This window comes from Gopherus flavomarginatus, chromosome 1 (assembly GCF_025201925.1).
Source record: "Gopherus flavomarginatus isolate rGopFla2 chromosome 1, rGopFla2.mat.asm, whole genome shotgun sequence".
In the NCBI taxonomy this organism is placed as follows: Eukaryota; Metazoa; Chordata; order Testudines; family Testudinidae; genus Gopherus; species Gopherus flavomarginatus.
This window is the reverse complement of record NC_066617.1, coordinates 263,390,083-263,405,245: the sequence shown is the minus strand read 5'-3', so window position 1 is coordinate 263,405,245 and position 15,163 is coordinate 263,390,083. Positions and strand designations below refer to the sequence as shown.

General features: G+C 40.5%; 1 protein-coding gene across 2 annotated transcripts in view; it reads left to right on the top strand.

Moving 5' to 3' along the window:
* The window catches only part of MYO16 (myosin XVI), a 592,718-nt gene that overhangs the window by 153,383 nt on the left and 424,172 nt on the right, over positions 1-15,163 (top strand). For both annotated transcript variants that reach the window (XM_050946813.1, XM_050946805.1), the window contains exon 2: positions 3,804-4,067. In XM_050946813.1, coding sequence (XP_050802770.1) covers positions 3,842-4,067 — 226 coding nt within the window. In that variant the 5' untranslated portion in view covers positions 3,804-3,841. The remainder of the gene's footprint in view (positions 1-3,803; positions 4,068-15,163) is intronic.

Sequence of the window (15,163 nt, the reverse complement as noted above, 5' to 3'; positions counted from 1 at the left end):
CTCTCTGCTGTGATGCTTAAATTACATCAGCTAGTTCATCATGGGTAGGTAGAGGGACAGGTGGGAGTTGTTGACTTACTTAGTCTAGTTAAAATAACTGTATGTGTATGTGTCTGTATATACACACACAGAATTATATATATATGAAAATTGTATATATTTGAGTGTTTTCCTCTCTCCCCGCCCTTCATATGTCACTTGTCTTCTTGGGGTATTTCTACACTACAAGCTAGGGGTGTGATTCCCAGCTCATATATAGTTACTCATGATAGTTCTCATCTTCCTGGCACTTGCAATTATAAGATCCTGTGTTTGGTTGCTTTGCACCCTCCTGCTTTGGTGTGGGGACTCAAAAGGTGACAAGAGTGGCTTATAGCATGAGGTATGTGCTTTTTTGAAAAATTGCTCAAATTTGGCTAGGTTATCACAGTTAGCACAGGCTGAGTAGAGACTTCTTAAATCTTCCTTAAATTCCCTTAAGATTCCAAAATACTATTTTGTTAGCATGTGTTGACTTCTGCTTGCCCCAGGCAGGTAAAGTGAACCTATTGCTGCTCCAGACCGGAGAAATTAATACGGGGTGCTCTTGCAGAGCCACACCTGGCTGCAAAAGGGCCCGTGCTTTTATACTCCATTGTACTGGAGTAATCTTGTCTGGAAATGACAAGGACATTGCAATTATCCATCCAGTTATCAATCTCTTTGCTAAATGGAGATGGAGTGGAGGAGGCCACTATAGGATACTTGGCCATCTAAAAACAGGAAGGGATCAAAGAGAACTTCTAGATTTACTTACTTTCTTTCCAAAGGTTAAACAAGACTCATCAGGCAAACCACTCTGCCAGTTTTTCCCTGAGCCAACCAACATAGCTTTTATCTTGGACTGAGATGACTATCTCTGCCTCTTGTGAACCCAGATGGCTAGATCCTCAGCTGGTGCAAATTGTCATAGTTCAAGTGATGCAATGAAGCTATGATAGTTTATACCAGCTGAAGTCTTCCTCGGAATCTTGCTGCTAGATTTAATCAACAAAGAGGGGCACAGATCTAAATCACAGGTTATATTCCATAGTTCCCCAGAGGCCTCTGGAACCCCTCTCAGCAAAATGATTTGAAACTCAATAGGAAAATATACAGCATGTCAAGATTCCCTCCCCACTCTGACCTTTAGGGTACAGATGTGGGGACCCGCATGAAAGACTCCCTAAGTTTATTTACCAGATTAAGTTAACAATTTCGCTGCCACCATCAAATGATTTAAACAAACATTTAGGGAAGAGTTATTTGGAATTCTGTTTTTCCCCAAATCTCTCCCAAGTGTCTAACCTCTGCCTTTCCTGGGCAGATTTGACACTAATTCCTCCCCCCCACCCCCCGCCAAGTCTTTACACCCCTTTCTTGGGTAGACTTGAGAGAATTTCCTCACCAATTCCTGGTAAACACTGATCCAAAACCCTTGGATCTTAAAACAATGAAAAAATCAATCAGGTTCTTAAAAGAATAATTTTAATTAAAGAAAAAAGATGAAAGGAATACCTCTGTGAGATTAACATGCAAGATAATCTCCCAGACAACAGATTCAAAACACAGAGGGTTTCCCTCTGGGCAAAACTTTAAAGTTACACAGAAACCCAATTTGATTCTCCCTCTATTCTGGAAAAAGAAATCACAAATAGAAATAAAAGTAATTTAGTACATTCCTTCTCTAATTACTTGTTACCCTGTAGGAGTGTGATGGTTCCTCTCCTTCATCAGGCAAAAGCACACACAGAACAGACAGAGGACTGTTTTTCCCCCCTCCCAACTTTGAAAGTATCTTGTTCCCTTATTGGTACTTCTGGTCAGGTGTCAGCTAGGTATTGTGAACTTCTTAAACCTTTACAGGTAAAAGAGGAATTAACCTTTAACTGTCTGTTTATGACACTGCCCTTGTCCCATTTTGGTGCTGATCTGTCCCTCATGGAAGCAACCATCTGGTCCAAATTAGATAGATTCTTTATGTGAAGAACACAACAAGAAAATCTTAAACTTATATTCAGTCAGAGCTAATCATAATCTCTGGGATATCAACCAACTGGAATAGTTCCCATGTTCAGTGTCTGTGGTGGAGGGATAATAATTCTTTGCCTCATTTGACTAGCACTGGAGCATGATTTTCAGCACTGGTTCTTTTCCCTCCTGTACCTTATTTCTCTGCTATTGCAGGGCAACTTGATGTTTTAGCACAAAGAGTCTGAAGTTAGGCAAGTGAAAAACCGAGGCAAACAAGAGTAGTAATGCTTTTGAAAATGTTGATGCCTGTGTCCCACTTTGTTTCCAGTTTCCTTCTGTCCTAAACATTAAATAAATATTTCAGATGTTCGTGGAGATTTCAGTTTGCCAACTGGTGTTCACTCCCAACTGTCTCATTGTGCCGCTATATTTTATTCTTTGTGCTTTCTGATATTTGGCAGCTCAAATGCCAAGCACTGTTATACCATTCCATTTTAGCTGAAATGACTGCTAACATGAGAGAGAAAACACTTATCAATAAGAGTGCTAAAAAGTACTTTTTTATGCTTGATGCTATTGTAATGGTATGTATGTGGGCTGGTTGTCAGCAGTAGGGACTGAACTCTTGACTTAAAACAGAGGTCTCCAAACTGTGGGGCATGCCCCCCCATGGGGGCCCAGAGGAACATTTAGGAGGGTGCAGCTGGGGCCTGGGCCAGCCTTCAGAGGGTGTGGGGAGGAAGTGCCACCCAGCTCTGCTCCCAGCTCTGGCCCTGGCTCTGGTCCTAGCCCTTCGGCCCCTTGCCTGTGTCCACATCCTCTCCCTCCTGGAGCCACAGCCCTGCTCCTAGCCCTGGGGGAGAGGAGGCACAGACAGGAGTAAGGCACAGACAGGGGGCATAAGGTAAAAAGTATAGGGATCACTGACTTAAAACTGCAAGCCTTTGCTGCCAGAGCTAAACAAGCCCTGTTAATCCAAAGGCACTAGTAGACATACAAACTTCTATGAGGGCTGGCCACTAGAGTGGGACAGAAAGCTGCATTGGACAAGCCTGGGTTACTTTACCATCCCTCCCATCTTTACCATCTGGTACAAATGGCAAATTTAACACTGGGGGGTGGGGGAAGGAATCCTACTTCTGGGTGCATAGAGAATGATTGATTGAAACATAAGTACATTTTCAGTTTGTTTCTTTTCAGTTCCTGATATCTAACTTCTGATATCAGAAGATTCCACTTGGAGAGCTAAATACAATGCAAAAAACCTCGTTCACATAGTTATGAATCTATAATGATTTTTCTGGTTTTAATAGCTAGACATTTGCCTGAGTACCCATATCATGTTAATTAAATCATTATAGTTGTGATATTTTGTTTTTTCTTCTCACTGAGTAACAGGAATTTGCTAACCCAAAGCAAAATGAAAGTGCAAAGATGGAGGCACAAACATCAGACTGGCATTTCACCGTCTTGTTTGTAGGCAAATGGTAACCACTCATATTACAGAGAATTATTTATGTCTCATCTGTCTCACATATTTGAACTCTCAGACCTCTTTCTATTAATTTTTGTGTTTATGCATTTTAAAGCATGCATTAAAAGTGAAGATACTTTTAACATGGAATTAATTATGTGTTTCCATAAAGGAGTTGATAGCAAAACAGGTGCTTCCCAAATAGTATTAGTCAATTAGGTAAAGCTTGCTTCTAAAGAGTTAAATAGAAACCCCTAGAAGTTTGATGGGAATTTCATTAAACATTGAAAACTCAGTGTTATCTGACCTTAATTCGTTTATCTTTCATTTCTTGTAGGCTGTTTCCAGCTATGTAATGTTTTTCGAACACATGACATGGAAATTGATCAGTGCTTGCTGGAGTCCCTCCCTTTAGGCCAGCGTCAGCGGTTGGTGAAACGTATGCGCTGTGATCAAATAAAGGCATATTATGAAAGAGAAAAAGCTTTTCAGAAACAGGAAGGACATGTGAAAAAATTGAAACATGGAAAGAATCACCGAGTTCATTTCAACCTCGCTGATATGATACAGGATGCAATCATACATCATGATGACAAAGAAGGTATAACACACATTTAGCAGCAGTCTCATGGTTTATTCCTTTGTGTGGCTAAAAGTTTCAGAGTAGCAACTACCTTGTGTCTTGGGGCATTATTTTAGACTTAATTTCAAATAACAGTAGTTATTTGTATCTAGTATGTACTCTGACCTTTGCAATTAACATGCAATAGAGTAAATGTGTATTATATAATATAAAACATTATGGAATATATTTTATGTCCTTGATGAAAGCCAATAGTGTTTTGGAAGCATTGGGATGTCACTGTAGGATAAAGGTGTTTACAGGGTCGTAGATTTTAAGGCCAGAAGGGACCATTTTGATCATGTAGTCTGACTACCCGCATACTACAGCCATGGAATTGCACCCAGATGTTTAGTGATGCTTTGAAAAATGTTTTCCCTGTATTTAAACAAAGCTCTGAAATAAATAAATAAGTTTCCTTCAGAGATTTAGCTCTGGCTGGGGGCAATTAAATGATTATTAGGAATTGGTGATTCTTAAGAAGATGGGTTTTAGCCATAGTGCTTGATGAACCCTGAGCCCAAAGTGATGGTGGTGATTGTTGTGATGTGACAAAGTTTATGTACAGTGACTTGGCTTTATGAAACATTGACATTAAAACATTGGCTCTGTCCACTTCTGAATCCACATGTGAGCTGGTGATGTGATGTAACCTCCTGACAGCATAATTGCCCAGATCCTGAGCTGTATTTTATGCTCTACGTGTCTGGAGTGTGTAGGCACACGTGTAAGTCAAAAACATGGAGACCTGGGAGACGGGTCAGAATATAGGGGGAGCATGGGCATTGCAGGGACAAAGGAGAGACAAGAGGGGATAACAAATCAGTATCATAGACTTTTGTAAACTAATGCAAATATGGGGAATAAGCAGGAAGAACTAGAAATCCTAGTGAGTGATTACAACTCTGACATAGTTGGCATCACAGAGGCTGCGTGGGATAGTTCACATGACTGGAATATTAGTATAGAAGAGTGTTGCCTGCTCGGGAACGATAGGCAGGAGAAAAAAGGGAGGAAGTGTTGCCTTATATATCAAGATGTATACCCTTGGACCAAGGTTGAGATGGAAATAGTAAGCAGATTTGTAAAAAGTCTCTGGGTAAGTATAAAAGATGTAAAAAACACAGGTGATGTCATGGTAGAGGTCTACTACAGACCACCTACCCAGAAAGAAGAGGTTGATGAGGCTTTTTTTTTAAACATCTAAAAAAATCATCCCAAGCTCAGGAGTTCTTGATGATCATGGGGGACTTCAACTACCCAGATACCTTTTGGGAAAATAATACAACAGGGCACAGGTTATCCAACAGGTTCTTGGAATGCATTGGAAACAATTTTTTTTTTTTAATTCAGAAGGTGGAGAAAGCAATAAGGGAGAGGCTATACTAGATTTGATTTAGACAAGGGATCGGCAGCCTTTGGCACATGGCCCACCAAGGTAAGCCCCCTGGCAGGCCAGGCCATTCTGTTTACCTGCAGTGTCCACAGGTTCAGCCAATTGCAGCTCCGACTGGCTGCGGTTCGCTGCTCCAGGCCAATGGGGGCTGCGGGAAGCAGCAGCCAACACATCCTTCAGCCCACGCCGCTTCCCACAGCCCCCGTTGGCCTAGAGCGACTAACCGCAGCTAGTGGGAGCTGCAATCGGTCGAACCTGCAGACATGGCAGGTAAACAATCCAGCCCGGCCCATCAGGGGGCTAACCCTGGTGAACCGCGTGCCAAAGGTTGCCGATCTTTTATTTAGACAAATAGGGAGGAACTGGTTGAGGATTTGAAAGTGGAAGGCAGCTTGGGTGACAATCATCATTAAATTCATGATTCTAAGGAATGATAGGAAGAAAACAGCACAATAAAGAAAATGGATTTCAAGAAGGCAGACTTTATAAACTCAAGGGGTTGGTAGGTAAGCAAGTCTTAGGGGGAAAACTGTTCGAGAGAGTTGGAAAGGTTTCAAAGAGACATTATTAAGGGCACAAAACCAAACTATCACACTGTATAGGAAAGATAGAAAGTATGGCAAGAGACCACCCTGGTTTAACCATGAGATCTTCAATGATCTGAAACAATAAAAAGAGTCCTACAAAAAGTGGAAACTAGATCAAATTACAAAGGATGAATATAAACAAGCAACACAAGCATATAGGGACAAAATTATAAAGGCAAAGGCACAAAACAAGATTAAATTAGCCAGAGACATAAAGGGTCACAAGAAAACATTCTATGAATACATTAGAAATAAGAGAAAGACCAAGGCCCATTACTCACTTTTTTGTTTCAGTTTTCACCAAATTTTACTAGTGATGGACATCTAACATAGTGAATTCCAGTGAAAATGAGGTCAGATCTGAGGCTAAAATAAGGACAGAACAAGTTAAAAATTACTTAGATAAGTTAGATGTCTTCAAGTCATCAGGGCCTGATGAAATACATTCTAGAATAGTCAAGGAGTTGAGAAGGTATCTGAGCCATTAGTGATTATCTTCAAAAACTCATAGAAGATGGGAGAGATTCCAAGGGACTGCAAGAGGGCAAATATAGTACCAATCTATAAAATGGGGAATAAGGATAACCTGGGGAATTACAGACCAGTCATCTTAATTTCAGTACCTGGAAAGATAATGAAGCAAATAATCAAGCAATCAATTTGCAAACAACTTGAAGATAGTAAGACAATAAGTAACAGTCAGCATGGATTTGTCAAGAACAAATAGCTAATAGCTTTCTTTGACAAGCTTTGTGGTTGGGGGGAAGCAGTAGATATGGTATATCTTGACTTTAGTAAGGCTTTTGATATTGTCTTACACGACCTTCTCATAAATAAACTAGGGAAATACAGATACAGTGGGTGCATAACTGGTTGGAAAATTGTTCCCAGGAAGTTGTTATCAGTGGTTCACAGTCAAACTGGAAGGGCATATCAAGTGTGGTTCCTCAGGGATCAGTTCTGGGTTTTCCATTCATTATCTTTATCAGTGATTTAGATAATGGTAGAGAGTACACATATATAAAATTTGTGGACAATACCAACCTGGCAGAATTTCCAACTGCTTTGGAGGGTAGGATTAAAATTTAAAATGATCTGGACAAACTGGAGAAAGGGTCTGAAGTTAATAGGATGAATTCAAAAAGGACAAATGCAAAGTACTACACTTAAGGAATAATCAGTTGCACACTTACAAAATGGTAAATGACTACCTAGGAAGGAGTACTGCAGAAAGGAATCTGGGGGTCATAGAGGATCACAAGCTAAATATGAGTCAACAGTGTGACACTTGCAAAAAAAGCAAACATCATGCTGGCATGTATTAGAAACAGTGTTGTAAGCAAGATACAAGAAGTAATTCTTCTGCTCTACTCCACACTGATAAGGCCTCAACTGGAATATTGTGTCCAGTTCTGAGTACTACATTTCAGAAAAGATGCACACAAATTGGAGAAAGTCCAGAGAAGAGCAACAAAAATGATTAAAGGTTTAGAAAACAGGACCTATGAGGAAATATGGAAAAAAATTGGGTTTGTTTAGCCTAAAGAAGAGAAAATGGAGGGAGGATGTGATAACAGTTTTCAAGTACATATAATATTGTTACAAGGAGGAGGGAGATAAATTGTTCTTGTTAATCTTTGAGGACAGGACAAGAAGCAATGGGCTTAAATTGCAGCAAGAAAGGTTGAGGTTGGACATTAGGAAAAACATCCTAACTGTCAGGGTGGTTAAGCACTGGAACCAATTGCCTAGGGAGATTGTGGAATCTCCATCATTGGAGATTTTTAAGAACAAGTTAGACAAATACCTGTCAGGAATGGTCTAGCTATTATGTAGTCCTGCCTTGAGAGCAGGGGATTGGACTAGATGTCCTCTTTTCCAGTTCTGAACTTCTGTGATTCTATATGCGCAGACACTGGTGGCTTTAAGTCACTTTTGTGCTGCCTAGTACTGGGGCTCTGTTGGCACTTGTTCAGTCCCTGGTGCAACTGACAGCATTCTGAGGGCTGTTCTAAATTGTTCTTGAATCCAAATGCAAAAAGGGGGACATTTCTGGCAAATAAGGATGGTTTAAGGACCTGAGCAGTCCCTTGAACTGTTGGTTGGGAGTGGTTGTAACAGAGTCCTTGCTGTTGTGACTTTCATAGCTCCAATGCAACATACACAAAGGGAAGCCTCCATTTTGTGTGAAATCTGTCTTTGGGTAACTAGGCATTGCACAGTGGCATAAAACTGCCCTAAAGCAGGATCTTGGCCAATGCAACATCACTGCTTTTTGTATTAGCCAACTCCACCCTGTCAGGTTTGGCCTTCCTTTAGCACATTTCAGTGTGGTGGGTTGGACAGATTTGAATTCTCTCCTCCCACTCTTTCCTGAACCTTTCATTCAACGCTAGTGACTATATATATTTGCTATTGTTTGAGTGCATCAGATTATGTATTTTGATTTATATACAGAAACAGCTAGAGCTGGGGATAGGCACTCTTGTAAGTGCTCTTCACGGCATTTAGAAATGCAATTGTTTTAATATACATTCAGTTCCCTAAACATTGATGCTTGTAATTTAAAAATTAACATCCTTACCACTGCCTATCTTCTCACAGCTTCCTTCTCACCAAAAGCCAGGCAGAATAGTAGATATGCTTTGCAGCACGACCTAAAGGTCAGACCCCTCAGACTATTTAACATTTATACTGAATGTGTGACCATACAGAGTTCACTCAGTGAGAAAAAACAAATCCATACTGGCCCCTGAAAAAGCTGAATCTAGAGCAGAACAGAAAGTCCAGCAGCCACTGAAAGTGAACAGCAGCAACGTACTAAAAACCACAAGGCAGGGGGGAGCATGGGATAGGTTCAAAATAGGCACCAGTATGGTATCCTGCCCCTTAAGAGAAGCTATATAAATCTCTAGAAGCAAGAATCCCTCAGAGCCTGCAAACAGACTCATTAGATCTCAGAGGAAGGGCTAGGGCAGGGGTAGTCAACAGGCGGATCGCGGTCCAAATCCAGACTGCCAGATGCTTTTGAATGGACGTCCAAATCATTTTATTTTCTCATGATTGTTGTTGGTTTTTTTTTATTGTTGTCTGTGGCATCTGGGCCTTGACTATACCTTGACCGAGAAATGTGGACCTTGACAAAAAATAATTGACCACCCCATGCTAGGGGCATCCTGACTCCTCCTAATCTCAATACTTCACCCACACATGAGATGGCCAAGAGGTAAAAAAAGGGATGATGCCTCTCCCTGAGCCAGCCCATTACCCAGGAGTGTGTATTGTCAGCAAATCCAGGCAAATACTTTGCTTCCTCCACCCACTCATACCTGAATCACTGTAACTTGGGGTGGGGAGTGGAATGTCTTCACAATGATCTATGGAAACATGCAGGTTCATGGTGCTTGTTGTGCACTCTGGCAGTGATACAATTTTAGAATGTGTTACAGGAGACTTATCTGAGTCTATTGAAGTAGTGACATCTCCCCTTCTCACCTGGAGAGGACTGATAATTGATTGTGTTATTTTATTATTGTGTTCAGGTAGTGAATCTTCTTTTATTGTCACTAATATGTCATTTTAATGTATGGTGACACTTGAATTTCATTTGTTCTTGAACTACTTTATATTGTGAAAAACCAAAGGCTATCTTTCCGACTTTAATACCCTTTTATTAACACTAATAAAAGGTGTGCATGTGTGACTTAGTGCAAAATCTCCTCATTTGTACGGGTTTAAATATGACACAGCATTACTTTTGTAGTATATATAACAGAGAATATCTGCCATACCAAATAGTAAAAACATCCTGTTGTGTCTTGTGTGATTGGGTCTCAGAGTCCGGGATCCATCTCAGGCCTCAACAGCTGCACTGCTATTTTTAGCCCTGCAACGTGAGCCCTCTGAGCCCAAATTCATTGACCTGGGCTCTGAGGCTCGCTGCAGTGTTTTGTTTTGTTTTTTGCTGTGTAGACATACCCTTAATGGCTCTAAAGAGTTCATTTGAGTGAGACTGATTAATAGACCATAACAGAATATCTCTGCCCTTGTGTGACAGTCCAGAGCCCTAACCCTGCCACGTTTAGCACACAGAGCAACCTTGCAGAGCTCACTGCAATGTGCATGCTTCTAAATTAAGCGGGGTAATCATACATGCACACACATATGCTGTGTCCTAATATAACCATTAACTAGTTAATTACATGGGATGAAGGGATTTTCACAGTATTTGTTTATTTTTTTCAATGCAAAATTGAATGTTACCAGAGCCCATGTTGTGCTGAAAATGTATATATTAAAGGCTCACTAAATGCACCAGATTCAGCTGAGGAGTTGGTAGAAATCTTTCTTTTTTTTTCCCAAAATGTGTGCCCTGGAATCCATCAAACTGTATATTTTTTAATGAACCAGAAAAAATCAGAGCAAAACTGCTGAGTTTTGTATATTTTTTCACCTGAGGCCAATAATTCAGGAGACACTGTCCCTCTTCCCAAAGACACCTTTACCCTCAACAGGTTAAGTATTCTCTCTCCATTTTGCTTCTGTCTCAGGGAGCTGGCCCGTGATTTGCAAATGCCCACCACACACAAACACACTTTTCTGAAGTGAGGTGGTGGCTGGCTGTTCTTGTCTACACTCATGCTCTTCACAGGGATAATCTGTTTCCCCATCTCCCATCACTGGAGTTGGAGGGGGACACCTATATAGATCCTGCCCATTAATCCACTGAGACCTGCTGCTGTAACAATGGCTGTTTCCCTAATTTTGAGACATGATGTACCCCAGAATGCACTGAACTGTTTGGGAATCACCTGAACAATTGTCGCACCCAAAAGTCTCTACAACAACTGTGGCAGTGGCTGCTTGCTTCACTCTCTGATTTAAAACAGTACCCAGAATGATCAAAACTTGTATGAACTTCTGTGAACCTTTAAAGCAATTAAGGGCTGGGTTTCATGTTAGTAAGGAAACCCAAGACCAGCTTTTGTGTTTGGGTTTCATTATGAAAAGTTCACACAGCTTTAATATTTATAAATTGAGCAGAGGTGGATAAAATTAATGAAATTCATTGAAAAGCAACAAAAAAAATTAGGGGGCTAGAGGGACTGATTTAATAGGATAAGCGCTAGATGTGATCTTCTTCTTCTTCAATACTTAGCTGAACAGTCGACCGGAGCAGTCATTTGCCTTTTGGTCCATTCCTGTGAGGCTGCAGTCTGAATGCAGTTACTGGCTTTCTGCTGATTGGACTTGAACAGATCATTGGCCATTATCATGTGGAGAAACAGTGCACACTAATGATTCCAACTGATAGTAGGAATAATTTTTTACTAAATCAACTGATTCCTATCTTGGCACATAGACTACTATAACAGCAAGGTGTCTTTGTCTATGTTTCAGACGTGCAATAAGTAGTCAAGAAGATACAGATATCCCAGATTATCAAGGCGGACATGGCCTCGCCTCACAGTAGTAATGCTACCCGACAAAAGTGGTTGGGACCACTGGAATACAGAAATAAATAATCTTCCGTCTTGTGGCACCTTGCTTCCATTAGGCGGGCAATTGATATGCCAAGATGGTACATTTTGTGAGAGGCAGCGAGCTGATGACCAGGCCTGTAAATAGTTGCCACATTCCAGGTTGCAACTTTGGTGGACTGGTGGAGATCCTATCTATGATTGAATACACTGTCATGATATACTGCAGACGCGCCTGCTGACATCAGAGGACGCATGTCCCCAATCACGTTTACGTCAGAGGAAGACACCACCAGCAGCTGAGAGTAGGGCTGGGGCTTTAAGCCTGGTGCTTAGTGCTAAATTATTCATGTTGATAGAAGCAAGAGTGAATGATTGTCCCAAAGAATATCTTATCCCACTGGGATGAAATGGAAGCACAGTATTGCAAATCTTTTCCTGGTCTACCAGTATTGGTTTTGTCCTGTGTGACCCAAGCCATTGAGTCTTTCTTGGTGACTTCCTTCATCTCAGATAGCTAGGCACAGCTTCTGCTCTGCATCTTTGCCACCTGCGCTAGCCATCATTTTCAGGGTTCACATTGGATCTGTCCACTTCGCATAATCCCCAAGGCAATATTTCAGACCAGCCTTCATCTCTGATGGCATAGCTCCAATGAGCAATCCCCTCCTTCAGATATTACACCTCTTGACCACGACGAGGTACAGGTTGGCCTCTTTGGGAAGATGTGATATTGACCAAGTGTTAATAATTTACATGTATTTGAACTCAGATTCCCATAACACCAAGAATATGGACATAAACATCAAAGATAGAGAGGATTTTTATAGTGCTTTAAGGGTGTGTAGTTTGGAAAAGATGATGAAAGAATGAAAATGTAGGTTTAATATCAGGTAAAGCTTTCTGACAATTAAATCTGTTAGATTGTACAACAGTCTACTAATGGAAATCTGAAGGTCCTCTCTAGGGGCATTTAAGCTAGACTGTACTGCACATTAGGAATCATGCAGAATAATCCTGCCCTGTTAGGGATGATGGGTTAGATTACATGAATGTTTTGGGTTTTTTTCTCCATCTCTAACCTATATGATTCTGTGGATATTGAGGAAATTGTGCTCCTGGTAATATACTTAAGGCTGAGAAGAGTTTTGCACTTGAAGTAGGGATTCAACCACCTTATTATCTAGGGAGAATAGAGTGTATTCTCCCCAAAATTATAGCACTTGATTTTTGGGTACAGGATTAATTTCCTGAGAATTTATACAAATAACCAGTGAAGTGTGAGTCTTTTGGTTAATGTGCGTGTATAAACTTTTAATGTAAAAGAAAAGGAAATTCCCAGACAAAAACTGCATTGAAATGAAACTGAATTTTAGAGACCTGTTAGTAATTTATTCCAAAGTGATACCGTATAAGGAAAGAAAATACAAAAAAATCAAATGGGTCTTTAAGAATCAGTTTAATATAATTTTGGACCAAAAACTCTAAAAGATATTGATCAGAATCATATGTTCTTTATATTGTGTCACTACAGGGCAGATTTAAGTTTATCTGGGTGTCCTAAATGTGCATTTGCATACTTTAGTGTGTTTGGATTTCTTGAAGTTCACTTTAACACTACATTTCCTGGGTATATAATGCTTTGTTTTGAGATAATTACAATATTCCTGTATAATGTATTTACCTTAATTTACTGTTATGTATTATCAACTGTAACTCCATTTTAACACAGTTTTTTCTGGGAATATAAATGGAATTAACTGTATGCATGCAGTAGTGGCCACTGAAATGCCAGTGTTTGCCATTTAGGATACCACAGTTAGTTTCTTTTCTAATTAGAGGAGAAAAATGTGTCAGACACCATTATTTGGTAACCACTGGCAAATGTTGATTTTAAGAGGAACCAAATGTAAAAGCAAATGTGATTGATATATATGCATATACACATACAATGTGACATACATAGCCCTAATCCTTCAAAAACAAAAATGAATACATGCTACAGTTCACACACTGTGAGTGGTGAAGTTTATAGGATTTCTCATGGTGTATAAAGTTATGGATGTGCATGACTCTTTGCAGAATTGAGGTCATAAAAAGGAAAAAAATAGCTATACTATAACTGAATAAATCTGAGGCTGTTGAAACAAATGCATTCTGCATTAGGAAATCATACTTATGTGTAAGGCTAAAACAGATGACTGTCAACTGTACAAGATCTTTGTAACTTAATCCTTTCTGCATATGGAAATATGAAGGATCTCATCAACCAGTTTTTCTACCCTTTGACAAAGGGGCTGTTTGAAAGGCCCAGAAGGCAGAGGCACCTTTCAAGCCAGAGCAATCCTTCAATTTTGTAGGTCTAGCATGGTTGTTAAACTTGTTTGGCATGGTGTGTGATGAATTCAGCAACACAGGGCATCCTTTTGTTAAAACACTGAAAAAACATAAAGCTTTTGGTTATTGGGCAACAGATGTTAAGTAATCAAAGTAACCCATTTCAAAGAAATCATAAAATCACAGGGAGATAAAATTTGAATATATTTGAATTTCTACAGGATTCCATATGTGCTTTTGTCTTCTGTGCATGGTTTGTGTTCTATAAATACATTAAAAATGTGCAGGATGCACACTATACAATAAGATACTTTCTTGTTTTGCAAAAAAGTATAATTAAAATGTAAAATATTATTTAATTGTAAAATGGAAGATATATATTTATGAAGTTGAATATATATGAAATGCATACATTTTAGAAGGAAATAGCTAGAAGTATATAAGTCTGGTTTACAAAACTGGTTAATTAACATTTTGTTTAACCCAAAATTGCTTATGTTCCTGAGGGCTGAACTGTACTCTTCATTGTGCTGTAGGCCTATGAACACTAGAGGTTAGAGCCTGCACTGTAGCCCATCGTAGTCAGAGGCAGACTTTCCATCAATTTCATTCGCCTTTGAATCAAGTCCTTAATGAACATTGCGACTGGCTTTGTGGACTGCCCAGCTTTAAAAATTCCATTCTAGTTGTAGCACATGGGCAGTGGGTATAATAGGCGAGATTAGGCTGAACCTTCCCTGGCATAGCTGCGACTGCCAGACACCAGTTGTGGGTTTGGCGGCAGAAGTTTTTGCTTATTAATATGCCCCATGCAGGATGGCTAAAGAGGTGATATCAGCTATTCAGCTTACTTGGTTCATCAGTAATCTCCCTGTACTCAAGCTGAATAACACATACTGCCTCTGCCACTGCCCTGGAACCTGCATGGGGCATATCAAAAGTTCAGGTTCTTCTCCTGGAAGAGAAGAAACAAGAGCTTTTCCTCTGGGACAGCTTGGGGTCTGGGGAGGCGTGGTGCTGCTGGGAGGGCTCCAGCCAACCCAAGGCTCCTCTGGCCTTGGGGGCAGGGATGACGAGGGGCTCAGGGCTCCAGATGGCCCTGGGACTCCTCCGGTCAAGGGGGAGATCATGGCTCCGGCCGCAGGGGGCAGGGGGTCTGGGGGGTGCATGGGCAGAAGGGGTGAATCCAGGGACCAGCCTTCCTGAAGGGGGGCTCCAGAATGTAGCATGGCTATTCTTTAAAGCCATCTAGCTTTTAGAGTCATAGACTTTAAG